Source organism: Rhinolophus hipposideros, assembly GCF_964194185.1.
Source record: "Rhinolophus hipposideros genome assembly, chromosome: 24".
Classification (NCBI taxonomy): Eukaryota; Metazoa; Chordata; class Mammalia; order Chiroptera; family Rhinolophidae; genus Rhinolophus; species Rhinolophus hipposideros.
The window spans coordinates 20,192,457-20,205,319 of NC_138070.1; the positions used below are offsets into that span (position 1 = coordinate 20,192,457).

At 43.6% G+C, this 12,863-nt stretch overlaps 1 protein-coding gene across 6 annotated transcripts in view; it reads right to left on the reverse strand.

The window, feature by feature from the left end:
* PRR14L (proline rich 14 like) overlaps positions 1–11,862 on the reverse strand; it is a 47,482-nt gene extending 35,620 nt beyond the window's left edge. For 3 of the 6 annotated variants that reach the window (XR_013992498.1, XM_081037141.1, XM_081037142.1), the window contains exons 1-2: positions 11,645–11,778; positions 3,941–4,466 (exon numbers count right to left, since the gene is read on the reverse strand). Coding sequence is in view for 4 of the 6 variants with exons in the window: in XM_081037141.1 (XP_080893267.1) it covers positions 3,941–4,414 (474 nt within the window). In the remaining 2 variants the exon portion in view is untranslated. Of the gene's footprint in view, positions 1–3,940; positions 4,467–11,124 lie in introns of all 6 variants that reach the window. The other 3 variants (XM_081037137.1, XM_081037138.1, XM_081037139.1) reach the window with 3 other exon arrangements.
* Positions 11,863–12,863: the final 1,001 nt, after the last annotated feature.

Below are 12,863 nucleotides of genomic sequence, written 5' to 3' on the forward strand. Positions count from 1 at the left end.
TGTTTCGCGAAGTTACTTGCGTTACTGTTCTTGTTCTTCTCCATCCCCACCCCTCAGTGTGGTTTCATCATTTATTTGTAACAGTCATTTGTTAGCTTGTATTCGATTCTGGGTTCCCGTCAAGTCCTGGTCAAGTCGGGGTCGTCTATTTACTTTTCCAGCATAAAGCCAGAACTACACACAAAAAGGTGAACTCAGAGTGTCCCGTCGTCCTGGCCCTCCCATCCCATTCCCATATTCTTTTCACCCTGCATCCGCCTGCTCCCCGTAGGTAACCAAACCCATTCGTTTCTGGTTCATCCTTCCGGTGTGTACATGGGTGTTTTATACAAATGAGCAGATACTTATATATACTTGTTTATTTCCCCTTCTTTCTTCCATGAAAGGGAGGATACCACAGATATCAGTTTATGCTTAGGTCTTTCACTTAACAGTATATCCTAGTTTGCAGAAAAGAGTTACCATAGCAAGCCTGGTTGTTATCCTTAGAAACGCTTGTTTGCAAGGGTAGCCTTGCTAGTAACTGGGAACTTAGATTTCGAGTTTCCACCATTCCCTAAATGATGAGTAGTTTACTGTACTTATACAACAATATGGTTTATAATAAACCCTTGCTTTCTTCCAGAAAGTCTGGAATTTTGGTATGTGCTGGCTGGAGGAGGCCCATGTGACCAGCCCCCAGGAAAATCCCCGGGCTCTAACAAGCTTCCATAGTAGACACCATTTCCCATGTGCTGTCACAATGGTGCCCAGAGGAAGTGAAGTGTGTGTGACTTCACTGGGAGAGGACTCTTGGAAGCTTGTGACCGATTTCCTCTAGACTTTGCCTCTACCCCCTCTCCTTTAAATGTGGTTAATCTTAGCTGTGAATATGACCGACCATATGCTGAATCCTGTGAGTTCTAGTGAATCACCAAAACTAGAGGTGGTTTGCGGATCTCTGACACACCTGGAAATCACTCCACCTCTGCACATGGAGCTCTTCATTCTTTACTACTGCTGCACAGTCCTCCATGTATGGATGTTTATATACCTTAAGTTTATTCAACATCTCTCCTATATGTGGACACTTAGGTTCCTTCCAATAGTTTACAATAAATAATTCTTCAAAGAATAACCTTGTGTATATGTACTTTTACATTGCTGGAGGTGCTATATTTTTAGGGTAGACACCTAGAAATGAGAGCGCTGGGTCAGCAGGACAGGGCACATACAGCTTTGTTAGGCGTAGCCAAAGTCCTCTTCTGAAAGCTATGAGTACGCATTCATGCCAGCAATGTGTGAGAACACCTTTTTCCTCACAGCCTTGCCAACCCAATATGTTGTTGTAGGTTTCCATTTTCACCATTCTCATAGGGAAAAAGTGGTATCACGTGTTGTTTAAATGTGCATCTCTAGTTATGAGTGGGGCTGACCATCTCTTCATGAGTTTCACACACACACACACACACACACACACACACACACACACATCAATGTCTTTCCTCCAATTTTCTATTGGGTTTTTCATTCCTCAATTAAGTTCTTTATACATTAGAGATATAAGCCCTTTATCTGTGATGTATGTTGCAAGTATGTTCTCCCCATTTGCCACTTATCTTTTGACCATGTTGTGGTGTTTTGCCAATCTAGGAGAGACCTTATTTGGAGGTTCCCAGGATGTCTGGGCTTTGCAAACCTCCTGAAATGGTGTCTGCTTTTCTGAGAGGTCCGTAGCATTCATTCAGATTTCCAAAGGGTCCTGTGACCTGAGAATGATTGGGAGCTATTACTGCCATGTCTTCCATTAAGCCTAATTGTGCCCAACAGAACCACTTCTGCTTGATAGCCCCCCAAATTCTTAAAGCTTCTCTCACTTCTCCAGTCTTCTCTTTCATAGGAAGACATACGCAGCAACTTGGCCTCCAGTGGTGCATTTTCAGTTTGTATTACTAGTGTGAATTCTTATCCGTGAATACATTCCTGGTTTTCTATACTCCTTCCACACATGACACAATGCTCAGTGTGGGCAGGAGGGGACAGGATCTACTTTGGCCAGGAACCCCAACACTGACACATTCCTTGCTTCCCCTCTGACCACAACCTCCACCCCCTCCCCGCAACCCTGGGGCATCTTGACCTTGTCTGAGTGCTGGGAGGAGAGCAGACTGTGAGAATATTCTAGCTATACGCTAACCAGAACACAACAGAGCACAACCATCCCTCAGTCCAGGAAACACATTCCGGTTACTGTATATTAAGAGCAAATGGGCTTTTCTTGGCAGTCACACCACAAAGTTAATTCTAATTGACCAGCTGAAACCTGTAGGTCTTCTGTTTCTCCATAAATACTGCCTTTTTCCCCCCAATTTTGGAGTTCAAATTATGGAACCAAGTATAAAATCGTACATTTATATCAATTAAGTTTCATTTTGCTTTATACAAATCAGAATAGTATTTACCTCTGATGGAGTTGGGAAAAAAGGAATGGTTTCAAAAAAGGAACAGAGAAAACAGTAATCTTATAGTTCGTAGGTTGGATGGTATGTATATACATGTGTGTGTGTACATAAATGCACAGATGTATATATGTTGTGTTCATTATTATACTTCATAATTTATGTGTGCATAATTTCACATTGAATATTTACATTAAGAAACTCATCTTGTTAGACTCAACCCATCGTATCAAGAAGTAAGAAACTTTTAGATCCTCAATCATTTAACTATATTTTTAAGGGTAGGTCATCACAGCATAAAATCTGATTATCATGTTCAACTGTTACTTAATGTTTTATCATTTCTACTTATGGTCAATACATGCAGCCTACTAACAATTATAAATTGCCCTGCAACCTGTGTAAAGAAATGATGTATTTATCAGGTGGAGAATGAAGCCTAGCTCCAGAAGCCCAGAGAATATGAATTTATTAATGGGTCTAGAGGAAGGGTTGGCAAACTAGTCTGTAGGCCAGGACCTACGCTTACAAATAAAGTTTTATTTCTTTAGTCACACTCATTTGTTTACATATCATCTATGCTTGCTTTCACTTTACAGTTCTGCAATGGCAGAGCTGAATAGCTTTGACAGAGACCAAGTATCCTGCAAAGCCCACAATATGTACTTACTATATAGCCCTTTACAGAAAAAGTTTGTTAACTCCTGGCCTAATGCACCATCCAGGAGAGAATGTGTGTTTTCTAGTCCACTTGGCAGGTATATTCCGTTAGGACTTGGGGGTCCATCACAGCTCACTAACCATTAGTCTCACCTAACTAATCCCTCGTACTCTAAGTTCAGACCCATAATGAGAGATTTGGTTTCCCAAGTAATGATTCCACTTTTCACTGTGTACTAATTAAAGAACTGGCTTTCTGAATTATACTTCAGCCTCTTATGAAGTGGGTCAGCCTGGGTCTGTCCCTTGGAGACCATTATATTATCTGTGATGTATTGAAAAACCAAAGTCAAGTTTCTGGACCTGCAAAGCTAAGGACTTGCTTCAAAAATATAGAGCTCCCTGTAGAGTATCCATCCTCTGAGGCCCTACCTGGATCAACAGCTTCCCTCAAAGATATCTATCTCTGTGACATCTCACTCCATCTGACCACTGACCACGATACTACCAAAATATAAGGAAAAAGTACACATCATTTCTTAACATCAGATGCAGAAATACCATGTGGCTATCACAAAGCGCCTCAACATTTCATATACAATAGCTGCTTCAGAAAAGTGGCACTTTTTCATTAGATAAGCACTTCTCTTCAAGTGTCTGATGTGATACAAATGTTTTAAACGATCATCAAAAGAAAGTTAACAGGAAAATCCACATTTTGGAAGTGCTTCAAGAATAACTCATAAGCTACCTGTTAGCATCTGTACTTTATCATGTGAAATGTTACTCTGGAAAGCTGTCATTCACACTCAACTCATCTAAATCAAGATCTCATTTCTTACCTGACTTGGGCTGATCTTTGCTTCAGCTGCTGTGGAATGTTGACGCGGGTCTTCCTTTGCTCCCTCACAGAGGTCTCTTACAACTTCCACCTGGTTCCCTCGATCTCTGAAGACCTTTAGCTCCATGCTCTTGGTTTTCTCTTCCCTATCCAAGATCCCAGAAGCCACAGAACTGCCTGCTGTGGAGTCCACCAGCCCACACCGCCCAGGCTCACCCCCATGATCCGAGGTCTCAGAGGTTTCTTCGCAACAACTCTCCGCATGAGTCCTCTGCAGCTCCAAGGGCACTGCCCTACTCTGACTTACAAGAGCGCTTGAGGCTCCAGGTTTTACATCTGGAATCACACTTGGCACAGGGGCAGCATGAAGCCCTTTGGAGATGCTTACTGGGAGTTCAGAGTGTAATTCCTGTACCACGGCAGACATGGAGGAATCAGGTGGCACTGGCTGAGTCTCTACTCCGGATGACAGCATTGGGGCAGACTGTAGGTTATGGAGTCAAGTCTTTTACAGCAAATGGTTCACCCTGACACAAATCAAAGGAAGGGATAAAAGTTTAAAACCTTGCAGGCTAGAAGAAAGCTGTCTCAGCTCAAGCTGGCTAGAATAAAAACAATAAATTCTACCTCAAATGCCAGTACTACCTGGCACCAAAAAATTCTCCTTCATAGACTGCCTTATGAACAATTCAGTTAAAATCGGGAGGGCTAGCAAATGCAGATGAAAATAAGACATGTCTAAGCATCCAAGGATAGACCTAACGTAAACTAGAAGATAAAGACAGTTTTCTACTTGTTTTTAATGCATTAACCCTGCTCGTTTTGTTCACTGCCTGGAATAAGTACTTGACACATAGTAGGTACTCAGTAAATATTTCCTGAATGAGTGTATACTTAGGGACTCTGAAGAATTTGATTAACTGGCTTTTCTTCATTACAAATACTCTTTGAAAGACGATATAGAGAAAATGAATTCCATTCCTTCACTGCTTACCAAACACTTGAGCTACATCTACCCAAGCTGGCACAGACACGCGTTAGCAGAATATTTCCTTTTATTTAGCGTCTTTGCATTTTCCAAGTGCCTTCACAGACCACTCATTTGATTCTCAAAACCCTGTGAGCTAAGTAGGACAGCTATCATCTTCCCATTATAGACCTAAAATCACACCTGAAGAGGTTAAAAGCGACCTGCCTAAAATATGACATGGTTATCTAAGAGGAAGGAGGGGGATATCCGGGGGACTTCATTTGAAATGAGAAAGTTCAATTTCTTGCATTGGGTGATGGAAACACAGGTAATTTGCTGAAATATTTATACCTAAGGAGTTCATAATACCATATTATTAAAGTAATCAAAACACACACACGCCCTAGGGAATGGTTGATACACTTTGGAACCAGGGTTTCCCGGCAGGTAACTTTTCCATTGTAGTCTATCAATGTGTGCAGTTCCCACAAAATCCACTTTGACCTGACAAAGGCAAAAATTGGTTAACCAAGTAAGATACTACTATTACATGTTTTCACTCTTGATGCTTTCCCTAACCCTAAACAAGGACAGAAGAGATGAGAACTATTTGGCAACTCAGAGTTCATAACAAGGATTTATTGGAGGTATTGATGGCAAATCCCTTTGGCCAAAATGCACATAGGGAAGGATGTTTCAGAAAGCCGTCTGATGTCTACTCCTACCCTTCCTAACATCCGTCTTTTCCCCAACTAAACATATCATATACAAGCAAGGCCCAGCGCTGGCTGGGGAACTGTTTGGATTGTTGAGCTGTGTCACCTTGTTTTCACTGACAACAATGAGATTTCTGAGCAGAAGGGACTCTCCAACACACCCTGTAAATGTTTACACCTGTTTCCTTGGTCCCTGTCTCTATTCCTACCTTGATTTTCTGGTGTAGCCCACAGACGTTGCTCACACAAAGGCACACGCTCTCCCTCCAAGTGAAGAAGTACCCGCTCTTTGAATATTCCTGGGTTGACAATTGTTCCTTCTTGCACAGAAGGTCCCATCCTCTGACCTGTGCTATTGGACAGAAGCTGGGAGCTAAGGAAGGGCAGATGACAGGTCCTCTCGTTCTGGACCATTCTGCCTTTATCTTGGTTTTCCAACTGGCAGTGGATGGTTTACTCGTGTTCCTACGCTTTCATCCACTGGGCGTCCTTAGTGTTTTTAAGGAACCCTTCTCAAACATAAAAGGATATAATGCTACACTACTTACTTAAACACTAGGAATTACAGGAAATCAGGCTGCTGGTTCGTAAGTTTAGGTAACAGGAGGGCTGATGAAAAAAATTGAATTCCCCTCCCCCCGGCCAAAAAAGAGAAAAAGCAACTGTTGTGTATAGGAGTACGACGAGAATCAAATGAGACTCATAAACAGTGCTGAGAGCAATGCATCCTTTTTGGAACTAGTCTTCTCCTTTCTCCTCCAGAGGTCTTTGATATTTCTGGGGGCACTTTAGATTTTAGGCCATTTTGTGGGTGCGTGCATGTACGTGGGGGTTACTAGAGATAAAGTGGAACTGCTATTTGATGACGCCCCCTCCCTCCATAGGTAGAAGCGCTCAATTTTAATGTGGTTCAGTTTCCCTTTCCCAACAACAGCCACAACCCAGTTTTTGGCTGGCATGCCACACACAGACCAGAACAGTGCTGTAAAGGATACTGTGAAAGGGCAGGTTTGCTGATGGAGACCGGCTCCATGGGTCTGTCCACCAGCTTATGCTCAAGAGCTCTTCTCCCTGCGTGCCACCAAAGTGCGAGTGTTCTCAAAAGTTTAAACCTTGAGACGCCTCCCTTTTTAGGCTTCACTTTTTTGATGACTTCACCCTTTCTTGCAGCTTCTCTGCCAAAACTGTCCCTTTAAGCATAGGGTGACCACACGACCCAGCAAGTCCACTCCTAGGGTTGTACGCAAAAAGCCCATGTATCCACACAAAAACTTGTACACAAATGTTCACAGAAGTACAAAAAGTGGAAACAACTCAAATGTCTATCAATTAATGACTGGAGAAAATGTGGTCTCTCCAGACAATGGAATAATACTCAACTCTAAAAAGAAATCAGAAGTACTAATTCCTGATATAGCATGGATGAACCTTGAAAACATTACAGTAAGTAAAATAAACCAGTCACAAAAGACGACATATCATAAAATTCCATTTATATGAAATGTCCAGAGCAGGTAAACCTTGAATCAGAAAGTGGATTAGTGGTTGCTTAGTGCTGGGAGAGTTCGAGAACTAGGCAGTGGCTACTAATGGACAGTTTCTTTGAGGAGATGATAAAAATGTTCTAAAACTGATTGTAGTGATGGCGGCACAGTTCTGTGACTATGCTAAAAACCACTGAGCTGTATAGTTTAAGTTGGTGAATTGTATAGTGTATGAATTATATCTTACTAAAACTGATTTTATTTTAAAAGAAGGAAAAAAAAATAACATCTTTAGCCCCAATCTTTTCTCAAGTTCCTGACCCGTTTTACTTACAACGATGTAAAAACCTAACATGTTTAAAATAGAACCCATGCAACCCAATGAATAATTGAGCCTTACTCCCTGCAAATAGCTACGAAAAACATGTTTCTTAAGGAATGAATAAGATGCCCTCAGTACACTTACATGCTTAATTTTGATCCTATTGGCTCTCTCAGTAATAGCATCTCCATTACCCTAGAGCTCCAACTTGAATCCCCAACATAACTGTACCTGACCTTCCACTTGCCTTTCAACTAGCATTTGGTAGTCCAGGACTCAACTCCAGCAGTGTTTCTAACAAATCCCACTCCATTCCAGTCCCGTGGTCCTAATTCAAGATTTTCTTCTGAACACGAACTCAGGCAAAAATACATTTACTAAACAGATCTTTAACACAAAAAGAGGTAAAATCGATAATCATATAAAATGGCTCAAAATATTCCTCAGGGAAAACAGTGCCTTTTTCTTTCCTATACCTCCAGATACACTGTAAACTGGTATTGGTAGAAACAGAATTTTAAATGTTTTGGTCGCCAAAAGATAACTTCCAATTTACAAAAGCCGACTATACCACAAAGCTACCACCATCACTTGATACTCTTGTTTGGTAGAGACAGAATTCTGAGAAATTTCAACCTGCAAAAAAACTAGGCACATTGGCTATCGAAACAAAACAGACACACCCTCCTTTTTCTCCCAGCCCAATTCTGGGTCCTGGAGTTTCTCAGCAGCATCTGCACTGAGTCACCAAGAACAGCTGAGTGTCTTGGCTAGAACCCTCAGTGATGGAGTTGGTACTTAGAGGTAAGCCTAGAGGAGCAGTTTAAAATTACTCTCAGCTCACTAGCTTGCACCATTCAACTGTTCCCTCATTTTTTGCCATCTATCAAGATACTGGTAATACCACACAACTGCAGAAACAGAACAGAATTTTACCACCCAAGTTCTTTGAAACTAAATCTCTGAATACCATGGAGCAATTAGAAATGGTGCAGAAATATATATTTACATAGAAAGCTGCCTGATTTTTAGCTAACTACATAAACATCAGGACTCTAATTTTGGTAAATAAAAATAAATCTGCACATAGGAAAACGTTTGAAAGAATACTAGTATTCACAGTGTTATCCTGGGTGATGAGCTCATCAATGACCGGTATATTGTCTTTTTTTCTTTTTTTACAATGAGTATGTATTACCTGTCAAGAACATTTGTAAACATTATTTCACAAAATCCAAATACGTAGCAATAAAAAAACCTGTATATCCCTTTCTTTTATCAGTATCTTCCCAAAAGTCAGCTCTCTGCCTCAACCATAAAAGTTTTTACATTAATATGTTAAATAAACTTCACATAAGAGAAAAGAGTAACATAAGCTTCTAAAATGTAGACAGGGATTTCGTGTTCAATCCTTACGAATGACCTATTAGGTGAGGACACCAGATAATCATCTAGTTTGAGATATAAGCAAAAAATAACCCAGAGTCACAAACAACTCTTGCCAGCTGCTATTAGCTTGTCATCTTTACCATAACGCAAATAAGAATCAGATTGTTTAGAGAATGGACTTTTTTTCAAAAATGACTAGTATTTACAGGGAGTATGCAGTACAATTCTTCCAATAAAAGAAATGTTTCTGAAATGAAAACAATCATCCCCAGATCTTTGTGTTTGAAATGCACAAGCAGTGCTGGGAGCAGTCTAGATAGATGCTGTTCTCCACGGGGGTTGGGGGTGGGGGGCGAAGCAGGGGTCTCTATGCTGCCATGCACTTACTAGCTGCATGGCCTGCAGTGTGTCACTTGTTTTTCACATGTAAAATCAACAAGTTAAAACAGAATAATCTCAAAGGTCCTGCCACCCATAAAAATCCCATGACTTGAGGTAAAACTTTTCTATTTCACTTTGTTTCAGCACACCCATAGACATCAACAATGCTGGTACAGAGTTCTGACTAATCCCCACTGCAAGTACTTAAGGGCAAACAGAGGTAATTTAAGAATACTTTACATACAAAAAAAGATAGAAAGCTTTTCTTTACTGCGTCTGCAGGCAACTAGGCAGTGTTAATTCCTATCCCACCAAATAACAAAAGGGAAGGGAAAAAAACCTACCAGTGAAAGATTAACATTGCAGGTCTCAATCTCATTAGAATACATTTTGTAATATTAAAAACCTGACACAGCAGCAATTTTTACTTTAGTTGTTCAAACACTCCCCAAAACAAAAGTTCTGGGGGTATAAAGTTCATAGCACTAAGCAAAAAAAGAGGGGGGGAAATCAAACAAAGAAAACAGTAGTACCATGTGCCCCCATAATCCCGAGTGTGAAGGTCTCTCCTCCTTTTCATTGTAATGCAAAGGGGCTGCTCTTAACGAAAAGAAGAACAGTTAATAACGCTGGGCGCTGCCACACTCGTTTCAAGGGACAATACTCACAATAATGATCAAGCCCTCAGAAGTTCACAACACTCCTTTCACTTTGAAAAAGGGGCTTTCTTTTCCAAAGATTCGGACACTGTAGCCAATCCCTCCATGAGGGAATTCGGAGAAGGGGCCTCTTCTTGAGGGGACAGAGAGAAGACTCTTTTAACAAGACCTCTAGACAAACTGAAAGTGGGGCAGGGGAGCCCAGCTCTTCAACATGGAGCGCGCAGGAAATCTCCAAAGCATCAAACACAGTTTCCCTTTTCCTCCCTTTATTAACATGCAGAAAAAGGCTCCCTGTCTCCACATGGGGAGTGAAAACGCTCCTGATTTCTACTGACAGGACTCTCTGCATAAAGCATTTGAATTCCTTTTTCAAAGGAAGAGGAGAAAAGAAACCATCGGTGCCACTCTCGATATATATAACAGAAAAGAGCCTTCCTCTCAAAGGTATAGTCTTATTTTTCTTGGGAAAGCAAGAAGTTGGAATCTCCCTCTATGGGGGAGGGGTGTGTAGCTAGAAGGACGCTTTTCCACCACTATATCTAGTAGGGGGAGTGGAAGAGGACATCTCTAGCCAGTGAGGAAGAAACGATAGCTTCTATGAACAAAGAAAAGGCTGGCTTCAGGTATCAGGTCTCCCTAACTCCTGGACTACAGACCTTTTCCCAAAAAAGTCTATTTTCCTGGTTATTCTAATTGAGGCCCTCTTTGTTAATTGGGGTAGGACGGTAGGGTCTAAAAGGATTAGTGCCTCTTTCTCCACCCCAGGGGAGAAGTCTCCTTTCTCGTGAGCAAGGATGGGTTGAATACTTGCGATGGGGGGGGGGGGGCTGGGGGTGGGGTGGATAGGAAGACACAGCATGGAAAACTCTGTTTCTCTGTCGAAGATACTGGTTTCCTTTTAAACACGAATTAAGTAACAGTAACAGCAACAACGCAAAGTCGTCTTGAGCCCTTCTGACCACGGTATGGAGCGAGTACCCAAATGAGGGATGGGCTGACTGAGAGCGAGAAAGGTTAAACAATTAGTCAAGGTCACAAAGATAGGCAACGGGAGACCTAGGCTTGCAACGACCACGCTCCAAACGCCATGCTCCTAATTGCTCACGGGAAACGAGCTCACCGCACCGCAGGAGACGCGGGGACGCCAAACGAGGGTCCCTCGGCGGGCCTGAGTGGGCGAGGGGTACAGTAAATTCGGGGTGTGCCGCTGTGTATCTCGGGGCAAAGGTGAAAAATAAAGGGGGGAAGGAAAGTCTTCTACCTTCCACAGTGGAGGACGATCCCTCTGTCACTTTTCAGCAAGTTGCGTCTCGCTCTTCACTCGTGGGGGCCATGACCAAATAGGGGGGGAGAGGTCTTGTTGGGGGTTATCTCTTATCCCTCCTTAAAATAAGTTCTGAATCGCCCTATCGCATCCCAGGAGCCGGTCTCGCTCCGCTGCTAAACGCCCCGGAGCCAGATAAGAGCGTACGCCCACGACAAGGGGCGTCGCCCTACGGGAGAAGTTGGGGGACCCCCGCCGTAACGAGGTTCAAGAGTATCTCTCCCCCGTCCGAACCGGGACTCGGAGCAGCCGTTTCTCCCTCGCGACGCGGGGCCTGGTCTCCTTCGTTTCCCTGGGTCGTTTCGCCACCCGCAGCGCAGCCTCGGTTCCCGGCGGCACCCCGAGAGGGCGGGGGGCCGGGTTCTCCCTCAACCTGTACCTCCCGGAGAATGGTCCCCTTAGGGTGGAGTGGGGCGGGGCGGCTACGCCCGAAGCTTTCCCGCCCTCGGCCTCTTACCCTGAGGCCTGCTCCGCGGCACTCGCTCGCCCCGCCAGCCTTGCCTCTGCAGCCGCAACCCCGCCGCCGCGAAGTCTACCTGAGCCTGTGGAGCTAAGCGAGCCCAGGGGCGCTCCGGCCACAGCCGCCTCTTCGTCTCTATGGTTCTCCCCCCACGCCTCGTACTTCCTCATCCGGGGCCCGAGCCAGCCATGCGGGCTCGCCCAAGTCCCGCCCCCGCACGGCGCGCGCGCACTTCCAGGGAAGGCTCTTCCAGCGTCGCGCCTCCCGCCCTTCGCTAGTCCCGGTCGCCTTCTGCCCGGCCCCTGCGGCCCGGACTCTTAAAGTGGAACACACATGTTGACCCTGCTCCTGCTGAGTGAGTCCCAGGGCTCACTGTCTGTCTCTACTGCCAACACTCTGGTCAAGTCCACCATTTCTCTGACCTGGACGGCTGCAACTCTAGAGACCTCCCGTCTTCCACCTGGCAGCCCAAGAGATCGTTATAACTGGAATCAGTGTTTTAGGTCATACCACTGCCCTGCTCCTTCTAATCCCACTGACCACTAACTCTAAATGGCACCCCTGCTTCCTGTCCTTTAAGGCCTCTTGTTTTAATTTATTCATAGCTTTAACACTAGCTGAAATGGCCATGTTTTATCTCTTTAGTGATTCGTTCGCTGTGTGTCCATTCCCAGCCTTGTGTTTCGTTCATCATTCATTGCTCAGCACCGAGCGGAGCGCTGTACAAGTAGACACTCCACAGACATTTGAAGGAAGGAAGAGAATGTTTATCCAACAGGGAATTGAGGAGGTCCAGGGAATGCAACTGACGTGCCCCCAATCACACAGCTTGCTTTCTTTTTTCACACAGCTTTCTTTTAAAAATAGAAATCTGATGGATCTTAGAGAAGCTAAAAGTTTGGAGGTTTCCGGGAGACTTTTAAGTCTCTTTTGTCTGATCAAGAGATCTTTGAGTCAGTCAACAGGTGGACCATTGTGGCTGAGATAATGCTTTTCCCACCTTTAGTTAGGGATGGAGATATACAAACCCAAATGCCAACCCTACTGTTTATAGCCTATGAGTCCATATATTGCCCATATATACGTATACAGCTCATATATAGGCTACTACAGATGTTGTTGAGAAGAATTAATTAGAAATTCACTCTAAAACATTTCGACTTTTATAGTATCCATGTCCTCAAGTACCTTCTCAGGCAACTGTTTACCTATAGAA